General features: G+C 43.2%; 1 protein-coding gene across 3 annotated transcripts; it reads right to left on the reverse strand.

Moving 5' to 3' along the window:
• Positions 1 to 364: 364 nt before the first annotated feature.
• Positions 365 to 23,784, reverse strand: CCNA1 (cyclin A1). Of its 3 annotated transcripts, none has more exons than XM_077158092.1 (9): positions 23,665 to 23,784; positions 22,452 to 22,634; positions 5,279 to 5,525; positions 4,849 to 4,973; positions 4,194 to 4,417; positions 2,931 to 3,135; positions 1,941 to 2,054; positions 910 to 1,043; positions 365 to 627 (listed from the first exon to the last, which is right to left on the reverse strand). In XM_077158092.1, the coding sequence occupies exons 2-9, from the start codon at positions 22,620 to 22,622 to the stop codon at positions 564 to 566; spliced, it is 1,284 nt and encodes a 427-aa protein (XP_077014207.1). In that variant the 5' UTR covers positions 22,623 to 22,634; positions 23,665 to 23,784; the 3' UTR covers positions 365 to 563. The 3 variants fall into 3 exon arrangements, with proteins under 3 accessions (XP_077014207.1, XP_077014205.1, XP_077014206.1); XM_077158090.1 differs by lacking the exon at positions 23,665 to 23,784 and adding an exon at positions 23,005 to 23,171; XM_077158091.1 differs by lacking the exon at positions 23,665 to 23,784 and adding an exon at positions 23,035 to 23,167.
• Between the last annotated feature and the right edge of the window lie 1,812 nt (positions 23,785 to 25,596).

The raw sequence follows: 25,596 nt of genomic DNA on the forward strand, positions 1-25,596 counted from the left end.
CCTCAACCCACCAACCCCTCTGACTGGGGTCACAGAGGGAAGCTAGAACAGGGGATGCTTGTTCACAGCCAGTCACTGCACCACCTAAGCTAAGCTCGTCATCGAAACTAAACTCGCCATTCCTTGTATGGAGGATTCAGGGAGAGCTGCGTGGAGAGAAAAGACAGGAAGGAAAAAAGTTTCAGCTTAGCCATTCATCAGAATGGAAATGCTTAGATTCCTTGGGACACTTATGCCTAGTACAAGCCAGCTTTATGAAACCAATTGAGAAGAACTCTTGACATGGAGATGAGCCCTAAAATCATCTCAACAACCATGCTGATTAATGAATGAGCCTAACAACACAGTTTTAAATCAAGTTGTTTATTCTTTAAAAAACTTTTAGACTCTATTACAAGCTACTTAAGCCTAGGAGACTTTAAATACATTTAAATCAAAAAAAAAGAAAAAAAAAAAAAGAAAAGAATACCATCTACACTGTAGGGACCTTGCTGCCCCCACCTGGTAACCTATTAAATCCCAGACCTGGGCAGCCCACTTGGATTTGCAAGCTTTGGCCAGTATCAGTTGGAGAGCTGCTGCAGAGGGAGCACTGCAGGCGGTTCCATGAGAGATGCATGCATGTACCTGGAACGAGACCCAAGGCAAGTCCAGCCGTGCCAAGGCCATCGCTTCTGGAAAACCTCTCGCAGGCCCCAGAAAACTGGCTAGTGGTTTTCACAGAGAGGAAAGGAGGGATGCTAGCTAGGCGTCTTGAGTTAACTCATAAGCTTGCTCTTCCAGCCTAGCGCCAGATTCACAATTAGTTCTCTTTCCACTGGGACCCTGAATTTCGGATTTAGAAACTGCAACTGTTCATGTTGTGACCAGGGAGCCAGGATCAGAAGAAGGGAGAAGCGGGGCACTTACTTGGAGGCCTTGTACTTCTCTCGGATGGCTTGCTGTGGCCGGTGGGGAATGCCGAGGCTGGCCTTGTGCAGCGCACTCAGGCATGGCACGATCTCGTTCAAGGAGTAGCCCGTAAAGGCAGCCAGGGTTTCTGGCTAATCGAGACAAAAGGAAAAAACCAACCAAACAAAAAAAAAACTGCTTCACATAACTTTACACGATATTGGCTATATGAAGACAAAACTGAAATAAAGGGAACTGACCCTCTTGTGAGCATCCACATTGGCCTACAAAGAAACCGCAACCCTCCTTCCGAGACTTTGGAATGAGACAAGAACTGCCAACTTCTCGCCCTGCTTGCACTGCACTCCAGCACGCTCAGTGTGGAGCATGCCACTGCCCTGGCTCCTTCGTGAACAGGAGTTTCCCCCACCCCTAAAGAGCCTCTACCGGCCTGATTGCACCATTTGCGCAGAATGTGAAAGAGTCCTAGTCAAAATGCAGCATATCATGGGAAACAACAATTTCTGGAAATAAGTATTCCAAGAAAGAAAGGCAGAGCTTTCAGCACAACAGAAGCCTGCCGATCTTAACCTTGGGCCTTGCCGTCTTCCCAAGTAAGAGGCAACGTTTCTTGCCCTGTTCTCTGCAAAGTCCGGTGCAACCTTTCAGCCATCCTAACTGGACCACCCAGCTTTTTTTGTTTGTTTTTTTATATACGAAGAAAGACAAAGTCAACAACTTCTGTTCAAAGAAGTCAATGATTTTGCTACCAGGGCTCCATGCATGGTGGAGCCACACATGCTGCCACTGTCCTCTAGGCTCCCTGCACTCACTGTTCCCCTTTGAGGAAGGGGAATGGGCTGACTTTCTCAGCCATGCAGGCAGCCTTAAAGTCGCAGTGTAATGTGGCCCTCTGCCATAGGACAACCAGCTCCTCTCCAACCAAGGCTCCCTTGTGAGAGCTGAGCCTGTTCGGAGGCTTGAGACTCACCGAGCAGATTTTAGACAGGCCTTGGATCCCACCCAGAAAGAAAAGGTTGGAATCTCACCCAGAAGTGCCTGTTGACAGTATAGTTAGCCAGGCAATAAGCTGCTGCAGCTATCAACGATGGGAGATATTTCAAGAATGGATCGGCTTCAAGTAGACTCAGTTCTGCTACATACTAAGCACAAGAGAGAAAAATCTCATTGGAATTAGACATTTGACCTGGGTTACAAGTGAAACTACAAAGGTCAAGGGAATAAATTGAGTCTTATATTTGTTCAGCCAGCATCTAGGGATGAGTACAGAAATAGACATTCACGGGATTAGCAGTAGGTATACCCATTTAACGAGTGACATTTATGCTGCAATGAAATTGCAGTACTGCATAGTATATACATTGAGCTACTTTCCTCATTATATGTGAGAGTTCACCTTTATACTGGTCTGAGGGAGTGGCTCTGCTCTGGCAGCTGCAACAGGAACAGAGTCTTTAATCACATTAAAGCTATTAATTTATCAGTTCCGAAGCTAGTATAATACCAGTGGGGACGTATCAGAAGATTAAAAGGAGCAGATTGGTAAATGTATGTAGAAATCCTTATTGCTTTTTGCATAGCACATGAGTCCCAGATGTCCTAGTGCTTGGGTCCGAGCCGACCAGACCAATGCTTTCATGCCTTCAACTAAATGTCTATAACTCCAAATGGCTGCATAAAGCATCCTTCCTCGATATGGTAGAACGAGATTAGAGCCAAATTCAACTACATTTACTTTCCTCCCATGAGGTGAGCCTAAGAGGTATTGCAACCATCAAGGGGAGAGTTTACATTTATTTAATAGCAGGTGATTGGAAAACCTGTGCTTGCCAATGGCCAGCTGCATAAAGTCTCATATCCAGAAGTCGTGTTCTTAAATTTAGCCCTCTTCCATTGCTGAAAAGTTTTTCTAGGTCCAAGACTATGAATTGAAAAGGAAGGAAGAAGTCAAGGATGGTTGGGAAGGGCTGCTTTTGCTCCTCTATGGCACTTCAGCTCTTGGAAACCACGCAGCCTACCTTGGCCAGGTTCTCGGTTCGGACGCACACCCCTTGCCTCCGTAGGTACTGGAGGAGAAACTGGTTGGTGGTCGGCACCGTCAGATCAAAAGCCAGGACTTTCAGGAGCAAGTGCTCCATTCTGAGCAGCTGTCGTTTTGTGTAAGTGTCGTCCGTTATATAGACAAATTCATCTACTTCAGGAGGATATATCTCTTCGTATTTCCTATAAAAGGCAAAGAATTTTCAGGAGAAAAGTTGGGGAGCCTGGCTCTACTTCCTGAGGCCTTGGATTCCATGCCTCCCAGCACAGCCTTTCCTTTCTCCATCACGAAGCAGCACAGGACTCAGCAAAGTTTAGGAGCTTATTTCCCAGCCATGGCAGGAATGGCCAGGAAGTACATGCCTAGATATCGGGAGTAACACCACCATCAATTCCAGCTGAAAATATGAGGCGTTGGCCTCTGACACACTGAAAGGTTCCGAATGGCAGACACTGCAGGTGGAAATCCACCCAGCACACCACAACCCATTTTGGGGAAAAGAATGTTCTGGGAGGCGTGGTGACAGAAACAAATTCCTTAGGCCTTAGTTTTGTCTTCTTTTAAACCATGTTCGATTTTCTCTATTGAATGAGCAAATGATGTTTTATGTCCAAGAGAAAGGTAATAATATACACCCACAATTCTTGATTCTTTTCCTTTGCTTGGGTTCTGACTCTATAAAGTGAATTTCAGCAAGGTTTTTGCACTGGGAGTGAGAACATCTGAGACTGGAAGAGTAGGATGTAAGTGCCCACTCAGCACCAGCCACCAGCTCCCCCCACGCCCGAGACGTGCTCCGGTGACCCCCAGCTACAGGATCCAGCGGAGACACTACGTAAGCCCTTGTCACCAACACAGTGGGTCATTTGCCACATCACGAGGGCAGCTCTTAGGGAACCCAAACAAAGGGGACTCTCACATGTGTTAGAAAACAGCCAAAATCCTACCCTGCAGAACAGCCAAATTAGACCCCAAATTTGAAGCTGATGGCTGCATTAGCTGCAATGATGAATTCACTGCTATAAATCTTAAACATCTGCTTCAAAGCACAAACGTGTGGGAAGACTTGGTTCCCCAGCAAATACTGTGAAGATGCTGATCATGCGCCAAGAGAGGCAGGAATGAATTTTAAACGATACAGCATTGCACTTCTTCAGTAAATGGAAGGGAGAAAAAAAAAAAAAGTGAAGTGTTTGGACAGGTTGTCATGTCACATTGTGCAAGCTGAAAGAACACTTACGAAGCCAGAAGGATAGCTGCTGTTCCGACAAGCTGGAGTTTCCCTCTCAGAACAGACATGCAGGAAAGAAACCTGTCCAGGAAGTTGACGGCCAGGTAGAGGGTCTCGGCCCGGAGTCTGTACTCCTCTCCGACCTCAACGAGCCAGTCCACCAGGATGGCGCGCATGCCTTCAGTGATGTCGGGCTGCTTTCTCATGTAGTGCGCCTTGGGCCTGTGCCGTGTCTGTGTGTGCAGACGGTTTTGCGGTTTAATTAGCTGCTATACTAGCAAGACCACACCACTCTACAGTTGTTGTTCGGCAATCTCATCAACAAAGACTGGGAGGATTATGATTAAGAATCTAGTAAGTCTTTATCATGATAAGAAAGTCTGAATTTCTTGTTCTGTAATACAATATAACATAAGGTTATAATAACATAAGAAGGGGGACATGGCAATATGGGTTATTCCTAAGCATGGAAAGTCTCTGAGTCAGATAGAAGTAGCCAGGCAATCACTACTCACTGTCACCACTATTGTTTTTCATACATATTCTTATTTTTAGATGTCACAAGAATGCCTTCTGCCGGTGGCCACAGCCACAGGTTTAAAACTATCTTAATCTTATGTGCTAGGGGCGGTTGGAAATGAAAGAAGATGCTGGAAAAACTCACTTCAGCTTCTCTCAGGTACTGATGGATTTCTTCAGCATATTCAGTCACATTTATCACATCTGTACCTAAATCTGGTGCATCTTCAGACTGGGAATGGAGAGATGAATCTACCAGCATGGGGGAAACTGCAGGGGTTCAACATTACCAGAGAAGTCATTCAATACAATATAAAATCATTCCATTCACTAACCTCCACAGGTTAAAATGGTCTGCTAGAGGAACCCCAGATACCATCGACCTTTCTTCAGTGAAGGTATCCTCCTGTGGATGCCTTAACTTGGACTTTTTTATGGCCTTAGATCTATACATTTGTAACCTAATAAATCCCCTTTGAAAAAGCCCCCGCCCCTCCCCCCCAAAAGGCCTGCTACTGAACATTGCAGATGAGCAGGAATACAAGGCACCGTCAGCTACAGGTCAGTCAGATTACCTGTGCTAAAATCCAGCAGGAAGTGAAGGTCTGACTTGAGTGTACTGGTGTCCACTTCATACACGTCCTCAAATGCCATCCCTCTCCCGATGGAGCAGCCGCCTCTGTCCCCCTGCTCAGGCTCCTCCGTATAGACGTCAAACCCTTGCTTGGCAGGGATGGGGACCTCACACTGAGTGAGCACTTTCTTTCCAGCAGGAGGGAAGACATTTTCTGATCCAGAGAAACATCTGATTGTTGTGATTCCCTAGAAAATGGTCAAGAGTTTTGTCAGAAATGGAAGAACATTTCATGTTCATTAAGATATCACTACTATCCAAAGCGATTTACAGATCCAATGCAATCCCAATTAAAATTCCAACAGTTTTCTTTTCAGAAATGGAAAATCCAATCATGAAATTATGTTGAAGGGTGTTCTGGTTTGCTAGCTGCCAGAATGCAACACACCAGAGATGAATTGGCTTTTAATAAAAGAGGATTTATTTTGTTGGTTCTTCAGAGGAAAGGCAGCTAACTTTCCACTGAGGTTCTTTCTTACGTGGAAGGCACAAGATGGTCTCTGCTGATCTTCTCTCCAGGCCCCTGGGTTCTAACAACTTTCCCCGGGGTGACTTCTTTCTGCATCTCCAAGGGCCTGGGCTGAGCTGCTAGTGCTGAGATGAGGAATGCCGAGCTGCTTAGCAGTGCTATGTTGCAATCTCCCATTTAAGCACCAGTCAATTAAGTCAAACATCACTCATTGCAGCAGACACACCTCCTAGCTGACTGCAGATGTAATTGGCAACAGATGAGGTTCACGCACCATTGGCTTATGTCCGCAGCAACAAGACTAGGTATGCTCACCTGGCCAAGTTGACAGCTGAATCTAACTAACACATGTCCAACCCTTGTCAACTTGGCAACTTCAAGCATCACTTTAAACAGGTGCAAAAACTTCTTTTCTTGCTGTGGGCCTGTGAATCTCAAAACAAGTTGTCTGGTGCCAATATGCAAAGGAGGATATTCACAGGATATAGATTGTCATTTCTATAGGGAGAAATTGGAAGAAACGCAGATGTAAAACCTGCAGGGCAAGCGCCGTGGGATCTCAAAGTCTGAAAGTCATTTATCCTTCGGCTTTAGAAAGTGGCAGTCCCACCCCTTCCAAGGGCCTATGCAGTGGCCCGCCTCTTTCCAAATCAACCTCGGGGAACATCGAGGAGACCACCTCTGGGCTCCACTCTCTCCAGGCATCAGGGCCACCCCTGGGCTCTCTGCCATTTCTGGGGCACACGCTCAACCCCTCTACATGGTGGCAGCCAGGCTCTCCCAGTCCCCCAAGAAGCGTGCTACGCCTTTTCCAAGGCCCGAGGCTGCACAACTCTTCCACTGCAATGAGAGGGGAGACTCATCCTCGCCCTTCAAGGTAAACTCACCCTCTCCATGTATATGGGTGGGTCCACTCTCCTGGCCGAGGTTTCCTGGCTTCAGACCCGAGCTTCCATGGTTCTCACTCTGCAAACTCCAATCTCTCCCTTTTGTGTCCTCCTTTGTCAAGATTGGCAATGGTTCCATTTACACCAACAGTCTCTTCAAACACTCCAGGACTTCGTCATCAGTCTCTTCACAGTTCCTCCAAAGTCTTCCCCTTAGCCATCCAACACACCGTTCCAACATATCTGGTATTTGCAAACCACAGCAGCACCCCAGTCTCTGGTACCAAATCTGTTCTAGTTTGCTAGCTGCCAGAATGCAACACACCAGAGACGAATTGGCTTTTAATAAAAGGGGATTTATTTTGTTGGTTCTTCAGAGGAAAGGCAGCTAACTTTCCACTGAGGTTCTTTCTTACGTGGAAGGCACAAGATGGTCTCTGCTGATCTTCTCTCCAGGCCCCTGAGTTCCAACAACTTTCCCCGGGGTGACTTCTTTCTGCATCTCCAAGGGCCTGGGCTGAGTTGCTAGTGCTGAGATGAGGAATGCCGAGCTGCTTAGCAGTGCTATGTTGCAATCTCCCATTTAAGCACCAGCCAATTAAGTCAAACGTCACTCATTGCAGCAGACACGCCTCCTAGCTGACTGCAGATGTAATTGGCAACAGATGAGGTTCACACACCATTGGCTTATGTCCACAGCAACAAGACTAGTTATGCTCACCTGGCCAAGTTGACAACTGAATCTAACTAACACAAAGGGTAAGGGTTCTGAATAGCTAAACCATCTTGAAAAAGGAGAATGAAGTCGGAGGACTCACAGTTCCTGATTTTAAAACGTGTTGCAAAGTCATAGTGATCAAAACAGCATGATACCAGCACAAGGACAGACATGTGGATCAATGGAACTGAATTTAGATCTCAAAGTCAATCTTCACACCCATGGCCAACCGATTTTTGACAAGGAGGCAAAGACTACTCAATTGGGAAAGAATAGTCTCTTCAACAAATGGTGCTGAGAAAAATGGATTTATATTTGCACAAAAAAAGGAGGAGGGTCTGTGCCTCAAACCAAATACAAAAATTAACTCAAGATGGATCAAAGACTTCAATATACGAGCTAAGACTATCAAAATCTTAACAAGAAAATATAGGGAAGCATCTTCAGGGCCTTGTGTTAGGCAATGGTTTCTCAGACCTTACAACCAAAGCACAAACTACAAAAGAAAAAATAAATAAATGGAAGTGAAGGTCTGACTTGAGTGTACTGGTGTACACTCAATCAAATTAGAAATATTTGTGCATCAAATGACTTTATTATGAAAGTAAAATGACAACCTATACAATGGGAGAGAATATTTGGAAACCAAACGCCTGATAAAGATTTAATATCCAGAATATATAAAGAAATCCTGCAGCTTAACAACAAAAGACAAGCAACCCAATTTTAAAAATGAGCAAAAAACTTGGATAGCTTTCTAAAGAGCATATAAAAATGTCTAAAAAGCAAATGAAAACATGTTCAACATCATTAGCTATAAAAGAAATGTAAATCAAAACCGCAAGGTACTATTTCATACCCACTAGAATGGCTACTATTAAAAGAAAAAAGAAAATCACAAGTGTTGGAGAAGATATAGAGAAATAAGAACACTCATTCATTGCTGGAGGGAATATAAAATGGTGCAACCACTATGAAAGACAGTTTGGCAGTTCCTCAGAAAGCTAACTGTAGAATTACCATATAACCTGGCAATCCCACTACCAGATATATGCCCAGAAGAATTGAAAACAGGGACACAAACAGATATTTGCATACCAATGTTCATAGAGGCATTATTCACAATTACCAAAAGATGAAAGCAACCCAAATATCCATTAATAAAGGAATGGAAAAACAAAATATGGTATATCCATACAATGGAATATTTTCTAACTATAAAAAGGAATGAAGCCCTGATACATATGACAACATGGATGAACTCTGAAGATATATTCATGTTGAGTGAAATAAGCCAGACACAAAATGACAAATATCGCATGATCTCATTGATTTGAAACAATTAGAATAAGCAAACTCATAGAATCTGAATCTAACATATAGGCTATGAAGGGATGGGGTAAAGATAGGGAATGGGGAGTTATGGCTTGAAATGCATAGGGTTCTTATTTGGAATGACGGAGATGTTTTGGAGGAGGATGGTGGTGATGGTGGCACGGCATTGTGAATACAATTAATAGCACTGAGCTACATTTCTGAATGTGATTAGAGGGGGAAATGTTAGATTGGATATATAGTAACATAGTAATGGAATAAAAATTAGGAATCCATGAACTACACTACAAAAAACAGTTAACTTAAGTTAACTTTTAGTGCATTAGGGCAGGAAAATGTGGAGGCATTACCAAGCAACATTCGAGGTCAGCAGTTACCCATTCAAAGCAACAACAGTCAGCATAGGCTTAACTGCCAGTTCCTAAATAGCAGATCTTAGGCTTTGTTTAAAGAAGCAAGTATTCTCAAGCAATTAAGTTGGTTAAAATCACATTCACTCTATATCCCAAAACACCAGGATGCACATTCTTATCTAGTGCACATGGAACATTCTCCAGGATAGATCATGTGCTGGGACAGAAACTGAGTCTCTATAAATTCAACAAGAGTGAAATTACTCAAAGCACTTTCTCTGATCACAGCAGAATAGAGTTGGAAATTAATAATCACCAAATAACCAGAGCTTTCACAAATATATGGAGATTAAACAACACACTCTTAAATAATCAGTGGTCAAGAAAGAAATTGCTAGAAAAATCAGTAAATATCTGGAGACGAATGATAATGATAATACAACATATCAAAACTTATGGGGTGCAGCAAAGGCAGTGCTGAGAGGGAAACTTATTACCATAAATGCCTGTATTAAAAAACAAGAATGAGCAAAACTTGAGAATTTAACTTCTCACCTGGATAATTTAGAGGAAGAACAGCAAACTAATCCCAAAACAAATAAAATAAGAGAAATAATAAAGTCTAAAGCAGAAATAAACAAACTGGAGAATAATAAAACAATGGAAAGAATCAACAAACTAACAGAAGAAAAAAGAGAGGACACAAATAAATAAAATCAGAAATGGGGTTGTTACTACAGATCATGAAGAAATTTTAAAAATCTTAAGAGAATATTATGAACAAGTATATGCCAACAAACTAGATAACTTAGATGAAGTGGACAAATTCCTAGAAACACACGGATTACTGATACTGACTCAAGAAGAAATAGAAGATCTCAACAAACCAATTACAAGTAAAGAGATCCAATCAGTCATCAAAAATCTTTCCAAAAAAAAAAAAGCCTAGGACCTGATGGCTTCACAAGAGAATTTTATCAAACTTTTCAAAAACAACTGACACCAATCTTGCTCAAACTCTTCAAAAAAATTGAAGAAAAAGGAATGCTACCTAACTCATTTTATGAAGCTAAAATTACTGTATAGACCAATCTCTCTAATGAACATAGATGCAAAATTCTTAACAAAATACTAACAAATCATATTCAATGCCACATTAAAAGAAGTATACATTGTGATCAAGTGGGATTCACACCAGGAATGCAAGGATGTTTAAATTTAAGAAAATCAATCAATGTAATACAGCACATTAACTAATCGAAAGGAAAAAATCACAGGATCATATCGATTGATGCTGAAAAAACATTTGACCAAATCCAGTATCCTTTCCTGATAAAACATTTCAAAAGTTAGGCATCGAAGGAAACTTTCTCAATATCATAAAGAGCACTATGAAAAACCCATACCCAGCATCATACTTAATGGTGAGAATTGAAAGCATTCCCCTTGAGATCGGGGACAAGACAATGATGTCCATTGTCACCACTATTATTCAACATTGTATTAGAAGTACTAGCTGGAGCAATTAGACAAGAGAAAGAAATAAAAGGCATCCAAATAGGAAAGGAAGAAGTAAAACTTTCATTATTTGCAGATGACATGATCCTATACTTAGAAAATCCTGAGAAATCTACAGTAAAACTACTTAAGCTAATAAACAATTTCAGCAGAGCAGTAGGATACAAGATTAATGTATAAAAATCAGTAATGTTTCTATATACAATCAATGACCTATCTGAGGTGACAACTAAGAAAAAAATTCCATTCAGAATAGCGACCAGAAGATTAGGTATCTAGGAATAAGCCTAACAGGGATGTCAAGGACTCATATACAGAAAATTACAAAAGAATTCTTAAAAGAAATAAAAAATCACCTAAACAGATGGAAAGATATTACATGTTCATGGATAGGAAGGTTCAATATCATCAAGATGGCAATCCTACCCAAACTGATCTAGAGATTCAATACAATAACAATAAAAATCCCAACAACCTACTTTGAAGACTTGGAAAAACTGGTTATCAAATTTATATGGAAGGGAAAGAGACCTAGAATAGCTAAAGATACTGTATAAGTTATGGTTCTCTACAGAAACAGAATCAACAGGAAACTTTCGCAAATATAAAATTTATAAAAGTGTCTCATGTAACTGTGGGAATGCAGGTTCCAAAATCCACAGGGCAGGCTGTGAAGCTGATGATTCTGATGGAGGGTCTGGATGAACTCCAGAGGAGAGGCTCACCAACCAAAGCAGGAAGAGAGCCTGTCTCTTCCAAATCCTCCTCAAAAGGCCTCCAGTGATCAAATTAAGCATCACTCACCACAGAAGACACTCCTCTTGGCTGACTACAAATGGAATCAGCTTTGGATGAAGCTGACACAATCATGATTTAATTCCATGAAATGTCCCCACCAGAACAGACCAGCACCTGCCCAACCAGACAAACAAGCACCACCACTTGGCCAAACTGACACATGAACCTGACCATAACAGTCCACCCCTTCTCAACTTGGCAGCTATACATAGCACCTTAAACCATACCTAATTTCTGAGTAAAAAACAATAAAACACACATTTTTTCTTTCACTTAACAATACACAACTGTCGTGTATATAACTGGAAACACATTAAATCTTTCCAGAATAGGATGCAAGTCCTTGGGTAATATTCATTCTTAAACTTGATATCTTACAACTTAAATAGTATAACATTAACAAAACAGCATTACAGTCCTTGTTTCTGTAACTGATCTTGTGGTCGTAGTTCATATTTATCACTACCTTCTTCCACTACCCATTCCATGTTCCCTTTACCCTCAGCAAGCACTTTAGATGGCCGTGGTTCTTTGCCTGGTGGGGTGACCCAAACCTTCATTCCTGAAGTTTCAGAGCCATTGGTAGTCCTGCCTGAATTGGGTTGTTGCAGTTTTCCATGGATTTTAATCATAGGGTATGGTAGTACAAAAAGACACCCTAGGGGATCTCTTATATTCCAAGAAAACTTTCTTTCCCTCCACTGCATAGTTGCAGTCCTATTTACCCCTGAGAGTCAGGGTCAATCACCCCTGCCAATATTGTAATCACCTTCCTGGCTTGTTGATCCAGGGGCATGAATAGCCCAAAGTGACCAGGTGGCAGTCTTAGATTCCAGTTCAATGAAATCATTGTTGTTTCTCCTGGTGGAAACACTCCCCCTTTTGGAACTAAAACCTGCAGACTAGCACAGCTCAGGGTCATAGGAACAGGAAGCAAAAATTTTCCTAGTGAACCACTAGAGGTAATAGTGAATGGTACCACTTCCATTTGCACCCCTTGGTTCCTGGATCCATGGATCCTGGCTATGGGATAAACAGTACCATACAGCAGAAGATGATTCAGAGCACATACAGCTTCCTGGAGAACATAACCCCAGCCTTTCAAGGTATTGCCACCTGGTTGGCACGGTAATTGAGTTTTCAAAAGGCCATTACACCATTCTATCAATCTACCTGATTCTAGATGTTGGAGAATACGGTAAGACCAGAGAATTCCATGAGCATGTGCCTAATCCTGCACTTAATTTGCTGTGATGTGTGTTCCTTGATCAGAAGCAATGCTGTGTGGAATACCTTGAGGATAGACAAGGCATTCTATAAGCCAATGGATGGTAGTTTTGGCAGAAGAATTGCGTGCAGGGAAAGCAAACCCATATCCAGAATGTGTGTCTATTCCAGTTAGAACAAATCACTGCCCCTTCCATGAAGGGAGTGGTCCAGTGTAATCAACCTGCCACCATGTAGTTAGCTGGTCACCACGGGGAATGATGCCATATCAGGGGCTGAGTGTGGGTCTCTGCTGCTGGAAGATTGGGCACTCAGCAGTGGCTGCAGTCAAGTCAAACTTGGTGAGTGGAAGTCCATGTTTCTGAGCCCATGAATAACCTCCATCCCTACCACCATGACCACTTTGTTCATGAGCCCACTGGGCAATAACAGGTATTGCTGGGGAAAGAGGCTGACTGGTATCCACAGAACAGGTCATCTTATCCACTTGATTACTAAAACTTTCCTCTGCTAAAGTCACCCTCTGGTGCACATTCACATGGGACACAAATATGTTCATGTTTTCAGCCCACTCAGAAAGGTCTAGCCACACACTTCTTCCCCAGACCCTGTCACCAATTTTCCAATTATGGTCTTTCCACATCCCTGACCATCCAGCCAAACCATTAGCAACAGCCCATGAGTAGTATACAAATGCACCTCTGGCCAGTTCTCCTTCCAAACAAAATGAACAATCAGGTGCCCTGCTCGCAGTTGTGCCCACTGGGAGGATTTCCTTCACTACTGTCCTTCACGGACACCCTAGAAAGGGATAATACTGCTGCAGCTGTCCACTTTCGGGTAGTACCTGAATATCATGCTGAACCATCTGTAAACCAGGCCCAAGATTTCTCTTCCTCAGTCAATTCACTGTAAGGAACTCCCCAAGTGGCCATAGCTCTGGTCTGGGAAAGAGAAGGTAATGTGGCAGGAGTGGAGACCATAGGAATTTGGGTCACTTCCACATGTAACTTACTTGTGCCTTCAGGACCTACTCTGGCCCTATCTCATATATTCCACTTCCATTTTACAATAGAGTGCTGCTGCGCATGCCCAAATTTATGGCTTGGTGGGTCAGACAACACCCAGCTCATGATAGGCAACTCAGGTCTCATAGTAACTTGGTGGCCCATGGTTAAGCGTTCAGTCTCTACTAAGGCCCAGTAGCAGGCCAAAAGCTGTTTCTCAAAAGGAGAGTAGTTATCTGCAGCAGATGGTAAGGCTTTGCTCCAAAATTCTAAGGGCCTGCATTGTGATTCTTCTATAGGGGCCTGCCAAAAGCTCTAAGCAGATCTCTATTTGCCACTGACACTTCCAGCACCATTGGATCTGCTGGATCACACGGCCCAAGTGGCAGAGCAGTTTGTACAGCAGCCTGGACCTGTCACAGAGCCTCCTCTTATTCATGTCCCCACTCAAAATTAGCAGCTTTTCTAGTCACTCGATAAATGAGCCGGAGTATATGAAGAATATGTTGTTGCCAAAATCCAAAGAGACCAACTAGGTATTGTGCCTCTTTTTTGGTAGTGGAAGGGGCCAGATGCAGGAACTTATCCTTCACCATAGAAGGGATATCTTGACATGCCCCACACCACTGGACACCTAGAAATTTCACTGAGGTGGAAGGCCACTGTATTTTTGTTGGATTTATCTCCCATCCTCTGACACACAAATGCCTTATCAGTAAGTCTAGAGTAGTTGCTACTTCTTGCTCACTAGGTCCAATCAACATGATATCATCAATATAATGGACCACAGTGATGTCTCGTGGGAGGGAGAAATGATCAAGGTCCCTGTGGACAAGATTATGACATAGGGCTGGAGAGTTGATTACCCATGAGGTAGGACCGTGAAAGTATATTGCTTATCTTGCCAGCTGAAAGCAAACTGTTTCTGGTGGTTCTTACTAACAGCTATTGAGAAAAAAGCATTTGCCAGATCAATAGCTGCATATCAGATACCAGAGGATGTACTGATTTGCTCAAGCAATGGTACCACATCTGGCACAGCAGCTGCAAATGGAGTTAACTCCTGGTTGAGTTTACGATAATCCACTGTCATCCTCCAAGACCCATCTGTTTTCCTGCACGGGCCAAATAGGAGAGTTGAATGGGGATGTGGTGGGAATCACCACCCCTGCATCCTTCAAGTCCTAAGAGTGGCAGTAATCTCTGCAACCCCTCCAGGAATCCAGTATTGCTTCTGATTTACTATTTTGCTAAGTCGGGGCAGTTCTAGTGACTTCCACTTTGCCTTTCCCACCATAATAGCCCTCCCTGCATGAGTTTGAGAGCCAATGAGCAGATTCTTCCAGTTGCTCAATATGTCTATTCCAATTATAGATCCTGGAGCTGGGGAAATAACTACAGGATGGATCCAGGGGCCCACTGGACCCACTGCGAGATGAACCTGAGCTAAAACTCCATTGATCCCCTGGCCTCCTTAAGCCCCCACTCTGACTCATGGACCAGAGTGACATTTTGAGTCCCCTGGAATTAATGTCACTTCTGAACCAGTGTCTTAATAATCCCAGAAATATCTGATCATTTCCTTTTCCCCAGTGCACAGTTACCCTAGTAAAAGGCCGTCAGTCTCATTGGGGAAGGCTTGGAGGAAGATTAACAGTATAAATTTGTGGCAGTGTAACAGGGTTCTCCCCCAAAGGGACATGGCCTCGCCTTCGCTCTGGGTCTGTAAAATGTCTCATGTTGGGAAATTGATTAAGAGGCCATGACTCTGTGTTTTTGTAATTCAGATTAGACTTCTGTTCACTTGACCTAGAAGTCTTGTTTATACAGCTCGAACAAGAATTTACTAGACTGCCATCTATTGCATTTCTAGATACCCCATGATTTACTAGCCAATGCCACAAATCATACAATTTTGACTCCTGCTTTGAGTTTGCTGTCTATTATAATAGCCACATCTACCCTGTCTTTGGTGATTAAGTGCTGCCACCTGGCTTTTGCCAACTCAAGATCTGGTCATTCCCATTATGTTTAAGGATTCCAGCTCAGTGACAGCAATTCCAACAGTAATATCTGACCTATAGAGAAGTGCAACTACAGAGCTCTTCAGGGATGATGGTGCTAGTCTCACAAATTTCTCACTGTTTTGGTAAAAGGTGCATCCTCCGGACATTCCGGGGGTGTAAGAGCAGGCTTCGCATGATAAATCCACTCTAACATTCCAATCTCTGTAAGCCTCTGGATCCCCTCATCTACATTATACCAGGGCAGTTCTGGCATTTCAACCTCAGATAATGTCAGCTACCTTTTGATCCATGTTTCAACCACCCATCCAAACAAACTGTTAATACCTTTTCTAACCCCTCAAGCTATAACATTGAATGCAGAAACTCTGCTTAGTGGGGCCATATCAATAAATTCAGCTGATCCAGCCTTATATTCCTCCCACCATTATCCCACACCCTTAAAATTCATTGCACACATATTCCCCTGATTTCTGTCTATATAAACTGGAAAACTCACACAATTCTTTTGGAGGATAATGTACCTCCTCATGTGTAATACTTTGTACCTCAACTTTAGGGGCCTGTTGGGACTTTACTCTAGGTCTGGAAGAAATGAGGGGTGGTGGGGGTGGGTCATGAAAAGCATTAGAAATATCTTCCAAGCCATTTACTTCAGGGCATTCATTTGTTGTTTCATCAGTGAAACAGGATTAATCACTCTAGGAGGAGGTTGGGTGGCCAACTACTCAAGGCAGCTATATCCTCAGAGCAGACTATTAGAGGGTTATTTAGAGAAGACTCAGCATTACCTAGGGTTTCAACCTCACCCCCAACATCATTATCAATCCATATGTCACCATCCCATTTTTCAGGGTCCCACTCCTTTCCAATCAATGCCCTCACTTTAATGGCAGACACCATGCAACACTGAGAGTTCAGTTTACATTGTAAGCTTGCTACTCTAGCAATTAGATTCTGAGTCTGATTTTCAGAGATCTCAAGTCTACAGCTACAGGAAATAAGATTTTCCTTCAGAATACTCATAGAAACTTCTACATCTGTCAGATGGTGTTTAAGCTTCTCATTTGAAGCCTTATGCCCATCCTTTTAACTCCTTAATGTATCCAGTGTATCTAACAACAACCAGCCAACATCTTTATACCTCTTATTTCCACAAAACTCTGTAAAGGTGTCAAAAACATTATGCCCTAGAGTCTGGCTTCGTACAAGCGAAGCATTAGGAGAATTGAATCTCCTATCTCTTTTGCCAACTCACTCCATAGATTGGGAGTGTCATTCTAATTATGGGAATCAGAGTCCTTAGTGCCTTTGAGTCCAGTCAAAGTAGAAAACCATTCATAAAAACCCATTTTTAAGATTCTGTTTCTTAAGAGAACCACTCCTGGTACAAAGGTGTATTAGTTCGGGTTCTCTAGAGAAACAGAATCAACAGGAAACACTCACAAATATAAAATTTATAAAAGCATCTCACATAACCGTGGGAACACAGTGTCCAAATCCACAGGACAAGCTGTGAAGCCAACAATTCTGATGGAGGGTCTCAATGTACTCCACAGGAGAGGCTCACCGGCCAAATCAGAAAGACAGCCTGTCTCTTCTGAATCCTCACCAAAAGGCCTCCAGTGATTAGATTAAGCATCACTCACTGCAGAAGACACTCTCCTTGGCTGACTACAAATGGAAACAGCTGTGGATACAACTGATGCGATCATGATTTAATTCCATGAACTGTCCACACTGCAACAGACAGGCCAGCACCTGCCCAACCAGACAAATAGGCACCACCACTTGGCCAAGTTGACACTGAACCTGACAATGACAGATAACCCAAAAAAGAAAAGCAACCTGGGAGGTCTATCACTTTCTGACTTTAAAGCTTACTATAAAGCCACAGTGGTCAAAATGGCATGATACTGGCACAAAGACAGGAGTCACCAGTGGAATAGAATCAAGAATGCAGAGATTGATCACCAAATGTATGGATATTTGATCTTCAATAAGGCCTCCAAATCCACTGAATTGGGACAGAATTGTCTTTTCAATAAACGGGCATGGGACAACCGGATTTCAATAGCCAAAAGAATGAAAGAGGATCCCTACCTTACATCCTATACAAAAATTAATTCAAAATGGATCAAAGACCTAAATGTAAGAGCCTGTGACATAAAACTTCTTGAAAAAAAAATGTGGGGAAACATCTTCAAGTTTTAGCTTCTTAAACTTTACACCTAAAGCACAAGCTGTGAAAGAAAAAATAGACAAATGGGAACTCTTTAAGATCAAAAGCTTCTGTGCCTCAAAGGATTTTGTCAAAAAAGTGAAGAGGCAGCCAACTCAATGGGAGAAAATATCTGGAAACCACATATTGGTTTATGTTTATATACACAGGAAAGGTTTGCTATCCTGTGTGTATAAATAAATTATACAGGTCACCAACAAAAGAACCAACAATTATAAAATAAGGAGAAGAATGAATAAGCACTTTTCTAAAGAGCAAATACAGATGGCTAAAAAGCACATGAAGAGCTGCTAGTCTTCACTGACTATAAGGGAAATGTAAATTAAGACGACAATGAGATATCACCTCACACCTACAAGAATGGCTGCTATTAAACAAACAGGAAACTATAAATGTTGGAGAGGATGCAGAGAAATTGGAACACTTATTCACTGTTGGTGGGAATGTAAAATCGTTCGCGGCTGTGGAAATCAGTTTGGTGATTCTTCAGAAAACTAAATACTGAGTTGCCCTATGACCTAGCAGTACTGATACTCGGTATATACCCAGAAGAGTTGAGGGCAGTGACATGAACAGACATTTTCACAGTGATGTTCATAGTGGCACTATTCACGATTGCCAAGAGACGGAAGCAATCCAGGTGCCCATCAACAGATGAGCGAATAAACAAAATGTGATAAATACGCACGATGGAATATTATGCAGGATTTAGACAAAATGAGGTCCCAAAACATATGACAGCATGGATGGAACTTGAGGACATAATGCTGAGTGAAATAAGTCAGACACAAAAGAACAGATACTGTATGATTCCATTATTATGACTCTGATAAAACCACCAGTGTTTTGGTGCAGCTAGAAGGAAAAATCTGAGGTGAGGGCATGGTAGCCCATGACAAACTCTGGAAACTGTTCTGTACCTGCTTCTTGAAATATGCTTTGAAAATTACTGCTTTTTTTTCTTTCTTTTCTTTGTGTGTGTGTGTGTGTGTGTATATATATATACAAAAATGTTATATTTTACAACTAAAAAAACAGTTAAAAACCTATGGGCAGTTATAGAAATATTAGATAAAATAAATTCCTGAAATAAAAAATTTGAAAATATGTAGTCACATAGCTCACTACTATAGCAATATAGTAGTAATTTGCAATAACTTTTTTGATATTTTGAGAACACACAGTTTTGATAGTTAATCAAATGGTATTTAAGATACTGTTTACTATTTAGAATTCACGTAACTCTGATATCTGCGTTTATAGATTTTTTTCCCTCCTTGCTTTAATTTTAAATTGGTTTATGAAACATATTGTACAAACAGGCTTTTGATGATTACTTAGATTTTTTTTTAATATGCCTAGGATAAGCTAACTAAGATATCCATTTTATGTCATTAAGATTTCCATGTTAATTGCAAAAATATTTGTATCTTCATATTTTCTGGGTAGCAAGAAATAATTTCACAACATAGGTGATTTAATATAGCAATGCAGATATTTGTAAGAACTTTCTACTTGATATTTTGAGAACATTCACAGTTTTGACAGCCGATCAAATGGTATGTAAGTTAGTGTTTAACACTTATAATTTAAGAACTTTGCTATCTGAATATGTAGATTTTTTTCCTTATTGCCTTAATTTTAAATTGGTTTATGAAACTTATCGCACAAGTACAGGCTTTACAATGATTATATGGTATTATTATGGATACTTTATTTAAATATGCCTATGGTTAAGCTAGCTAAATCATCCATTGGTGGTTCTAAGTACATTGTTTATTTTCTTAAAAAAATTTTTTTAAGTATATTATGAACAGCTACATACCAACAAATTAGATAACTTAGATGAAATAAGATTTCAACAAACCAGTAACTAGTAATGAGTTTGAATCAGTAATCAAAAGCCTCCCAACAAAGAAAAGGCCAATGACACATGGCTTCACAGGAGAATGTTACCAAACATTCGGAGAAACATTGACACCAATCTTGTTCAAACTCTTCCAAACAATTGAAGAAGAGGGAACACTCCCTAACTCATTCTATGAGGCCAACATCACTTTCATACCAAAGCTAGATAAAGATACCAAAAGAAAAGAAATTACAGACCAATATCCTTTATGACTATAGATGTAAATCTCTTCAACAAAATGCTAGCAAACTGAATCCAACATCATGTTAAAATAATTATACACCTCGATCAAGGGCGATTTATCCCAGGCAGGCAAGAGTGGTTCAGCATAAGAAAATTAGTTAATGCAATATACCACATTAATATAACAAAGGAAAAAGATGCATGATCACCTTAGCTGATACAGAAAAAGCATGTGACAATATTCAGCATGCATTGTTGATAAAACCACTTAGAAAACTAGGAATAAAGAGAAACTTCCTCAGTATCAGGAAAATTTGAAAGCAGGGATTCAAACAGATATTTGCACATAGATGCTCACGGAAGCATTATTGACAATTGCCAAAACATGGAAGCAACCCAAGTATCCATCAACCAATGACTGGATAAACAAAATGTGATATATACATTCAATGAGATTTAATGAAGTTCCGAAAGCATAAGTGAACCCTGAAGACATCATATGGATGAAATAAGCCAGACACAAAATGACAGATATTGTATGATCTCTGTAAGAAATAGTTTGATTATGCAAGCTCATAGAGCTAGAAACTGGAATGTAGGTTACCAGGGGCCAGGATGGGCTCAGAGAATAAGAGTTAATGCTTAAATTGTACAGAGGTTCTATTTAGGTTGATGGAAGAGTTTTGGTAATGGATGGTGGTAATGGTAGCACAACATTGTGAACTAATTAACAGCACTGAATTATATATTTTAATATGGTTAAAGGGGGAAATGTTAGGTGTCTATGTGTTACTGGAATAAAAATTTAAAACAGCAAAATAGTACTATACAACACAAACTGTGAACCATAATGTAAACCATATATAATTATAGTATAATTATAAAGACGTTCTTTCATTTATTTGTGACAAATTGCCAACAGAATAGTTAAAACTGATTAATTGCAATTAAGGAGTTATTTATATCACAAATAAATGTTTAAAATTAAAAAAAAGCAAAAGAATTAAAGTGATTTGTTTGTGGGTTAAAAAAAAATCAGAACCTTTCTTCATCAAATTCAGAGACTAGAGATCATTGTGTAAGTAGATTGTAGTTTTCTGAAAACCAGAGTCATTCTTTAGCATAGCACCTGGGCCTGTTTTGGCAATATATAAAATGGGCAAATGGGCACACTGGCTTCTCTCATCATGTGATTGAATATACCAAATGCCTGGCTTGGTGCCAGACTTCTTTGGGCTTTCAGGGATCACTTACACCCAAGAAAATCATGCTTTTGCTAGAGTGGATGCAAGAAAGAGCCACTGGTTTGGTTCTGCAAAGGAGGACCAAGACTTAAGTAAAGCATTGTAAAGAGTCTTTGCTCTCTATCCAAAATGGACTAATGTTTTCTTTTGTTTTGGTGATACAACAAATAATTTAAATGTGGTGATTTTTTTCACATTTTGATTTGTCATATATTTGACTTAATAGGGCTAAATCCAACTCACGCCTCTGTTTTCATAGTAAGTGATCTCATTTATTGCTGTGAGAAATGGAGCAATGTACAAATAAAATAATAGACTCTGATTTTTTTAAAAAATCACATTCACTCAAGTTTCTCCAAAGCTTTGAGCAGTACATTTTAGTTATTTCCGTCCACTGGTCAGATACCACAAAAGGCAGATGACAAAGAATTGATAGATGGGCTTCTAATTATCCTCCACTGTATATATAAAATGCATATATGTATTTGGGTGGGTGGGGGGTCTTGGTCTTTCTCAAGCCTTTCAAAATTTCTCAACTCTAAAATGGAAGCTGCCTGGGAAGCTCCTGGCTTCTGTCTCAGATGTGCAACACAGGTTTTTAAGGCACCACTATGAAAGGGCCTGTCTGATAACAGACTTGGGGAAGCATTTCCCTGTTCCAGGATTCATTCTTAGGTGTCCTGTAAGGGTCTGAACTGAAATCAGTTAAGGATGAACTTATAGTCAGATCAGCCAGGCCTGCTACCAGCACACTGCTTGGTAGCCCAGTGCTCTGGCCAGAGCATGGAGGCAGCTGCTCTCAAAGCACAGACTTCGTTGTGAATCCAGTCGGCAGAACCGATCTGTCTCCAACCCTGTCTAAGGTGAACAAGCCAAGGTTGTGCAGGGCTGCGCCCCCCCACCCCGTCCCGCCCTTCCCCTTCCCCAGCAGGCTTGAAAGAACCCAGATCCATGGTTTTGTCAATACACATTTTTTTTTAGCTTAGAACTGGAATTAGTCACATATACTTAAAACAAATGATCCTTAGATTCAGTTAAATTTGGAAAAATAACAAAGGAGGTTGTTCACTATTTCTAGCTGGCAATGGGGCCCGACGAGGCCACCCTTGAAACTGGGTTTCCCACTAGCCCCATGACTCAGGGTTGGAAACCCTCCAGGGCAGTCCTCGGGGCTCCACGGGGCTCCAGGGCTGCTCTCACCTGGCCCCAGGTCCTGTACTGCCCGTTCTCAGTGAGCACCCCCAGCACGGTCCTCTGGGGGGCGTCCTGACCGAGCTGGGCCCTGGTGACCATCTGACAGGCGTCGGGGCCAAGGGTTGCTGGAGCCAGGATGATACGGCTCCTGGAGCTGTTCTGATGCCTGCCCTCCATCACCACTGGTGGCTGCCAGGAGAGAGGAGGGGCGACCGAGTTAGCCAACCGCCCCCACCCGGCTCCAAGGGCGCAGCGGATCGCCAGGAGGCAGAGCATCGAGGCTAGGCTCCCCTAGCAGCTGGAAGGGCTGGAAGGACGCGAGCAGCAGCACCAGGCATCAGAGCCCTGGAAACCTCCAATTGCTGGAGGCAGGACCACTGAGCAATTCCCAGGTAACCTGGGGTCAAAACCAACAAGCCTCTCCCTGCCCTAAGCTCATGCCCCCTGATTCCCAACCAAAGGCCCAGGAAACAGCACTGCGGGAATGGGTGTCCCCTACACAGGTGCCACGCAGGTGCTGCTCCGCAGCCCTCCTCCCACCGGACTGAGGCCCCCAAACCTGCTTGGAGGCCCCGACAGCCCCGCTCGCCTCGGCGTTAGATGGAGGTGTGTTAGATGGAGGTGTTAGGTGGAGGTGTGTGTCTGGAACAATCAGCAAGCGCCCACCAGGAGCAGGGCGGCAGGGGCGCCCGAGGGGGCGGGGCGTGGGCGGGGCTTGGGTTCCGGCGGGGCGCCGACTCCCGCAGCGACCCGGGCGCTGAGCGGGCCTGCCTGTCCCCCCACCCGCTCCGCTCGGGCCCCAATTGGCGGCGTCGCTGGGACTCGCGTGGCCGCTCCCATGCCAACCGCAGCGGGCGCACGCGGGGCCCGCGTCTCCATCGCGACCCCTTCACCCGACGCGCCCGGGGCTGCCACCTCGCCGGGGTCAACGGGCACGCCCAGCTCCTGCTGCTCGGCCGGGCTGTCCCGGGCGGGCCACGGCACCCGGCACCCGCTGCGCGTCTCGCCGGCGCGTCCGGCCCGGGCGGGAGGCAGGATCCGGCCCGCGATGGCCAGGCCCGCGGTGGCCCCGGGACCGGTTCCCCCAACAGCCGCGAACTCCTCCCGCCAACGTCTCTCCGCGGCCAGCTCCTGCGAACTCTGGCTCGGGAGAGCGACGCGGCCCCACCGACCGCTCCGGCCCGAGGGCGCCGCTCGCTCCCCAACGCTGGCCACGCACCTAGGCGTCCTCGCAGACCGCAGCCGGGGGTGGCGGGCAGACCCCGGGGTGGAACCGCGGCGCTCTGTTCATGGTGGCGGCCCGCCTTCGGTCACTCCCCGGCCTGCGCGCTCCCGGGGCCACGCCTGGCCCGCCTGGGGCCCGGGACATGGTGCGCGGCGGGCCACGGAAGGGATCTGGAGTTTCGGGGCACACGGGGTGCCCGCGGCCCCCACGGGAGGCCTTCCCGGACCGCTGCCGTCGCCATGGCGCGAAGGGTCCGGGAGCGCAAAGAGAGTGGCCCAGGAAGAGGAAGGAACGCGGGTGGCAGCGATGAGGCTGGGGACGTTGGGGAGATGGGGAAGTGGGGAGGGGGAGACACTGGCGAGGCCCGGAAGTGGGAGGTGGGCTGGCCACGTGGGGAGGGCCCTTGAATTGGAAGGCCCACCGTACAGGTGAAGGAATCCAAAACTTTCCTAGATGGATGAAAGATTGAAGACATATACATACAACCCATAGGTGTGAATCTGTGGGTGCACATCCCTGCAGGTACAAAATTGTCACTGCTGTGTTCAGCCGGGAGTGGTTTATTTTTATTTAATATTTTTATTGAGAAATCCTCACACCATACAGTCCATTCAAAGTATACAATCAATGGTTCACAGTATCATCACATAGTTGTGTATTCATCACCAAGTTTTATGGATTTTTAAAAATTTTATCCTATTACCGTATATTCAATATAACATTTCCCTTTTAACCACTTTCAGAATAAGCTTTCTTATACAAATTGTTGTAATATGTCTAAGTCAATTCATTATGCTGTTAAAATGCATGCACATTAGTTTTATATTGTATATGATATTAGTTCTTATATTGTACATTCACACAAAAAATATTGAGACTAGATAACATTTCACCACATGATAGGATCAACTAAAAAGAAATTATTGACTTAATTCTAAGTTTCAAAAGTTATATGGATGACAAATACTGTCAGGTTATTTAAATTTTGCAATACATTATGCAAACTATAAGTGTGCTTATGTATGATATACACTCAATCATATTAACAAATAACTGAACTAAAGTTTAATTACTGAGAACACTCTTTAAAGATGAATAGTAATTAGCACCTGTAAGAGTCATGCTTCTTTCAGGTATTTTACAATGGTCTATCACAGAAAATAAAGCTTCAGGAAATCTTCACATGTGCAAATCACAAAGAATGCAGTTGAAGTGATCATTTTTAATAGCTTCATAAACTCTGATTCCATGCTGTTGGGTTCCATCTGCACTCAGAATAGGAGCAGACGGAAGAGAAATATCACCACTTAAAATCTGAGTTGTGTCCAGTAGTTGTGGATGTTCTGCCATTATCAATAAGGCATTAATATACCGGATAACCCTCCAACTAACACCCGGCGTGCTTCCCAGGCCGTGTCAAAAATTCAAAGACGCAGGTACTGGCACCAGGCGAAAAGGAGTCAACGCAGAAGGGCGTTTTTTCCCAGGTTTTAACCCCAGGAGGGGCGGGGGAAACTGTCTTCAAAAGAACATTCAAGTTCGGTGGCGGCCGGCCGCCTCTCTGTCGCCACCTCAGAGTGGTTTATTCTTAAAATCAGAAGCTCCTATCCCTGATTCTCTGAAGTAGATAACTGCGACAAACAAGGGTTTGTTTCTGTCTTATTTGGAATGCACGTCCTGGTCCTTCTTAGCATTCCAAATGTCCAAGTGTTCTTTATTAAGTTTTCATCCCGCGAACTGGGTGTGCATTGTTTTGGGGAAAATATAGGTATTCCCATAGGGCGTGGGTGGCAGCCGCTGGGGGGCGGGGGTCAGATGAGAGGACGCCGGAGCGCGCTTGGGCTTGGGTGCTGCGTGCGCAAGGAGCGCAGACATCCATTCTGTGCGGTAAGAATCCAACTTCTGCACGTCGGTCACGGGTTGCAG

The sequence above is a fragment of the Tamandua tetradactyla genome, chromosome 4 (genome assembly GCF_023851605.1).
Source record: "Tamandua tetradactyla isolate mTamTet1 chromosome 4, mTamTet1.pri, whole genome shotgun sequence".
In the NCBI taxonomy this organism is placed as follows: Eukaryota; Metazoa; Chordata; class Mammalia; order Pilosa; family Myrmecophagidae; genus Tamandua; species Tamandua tetradactyla.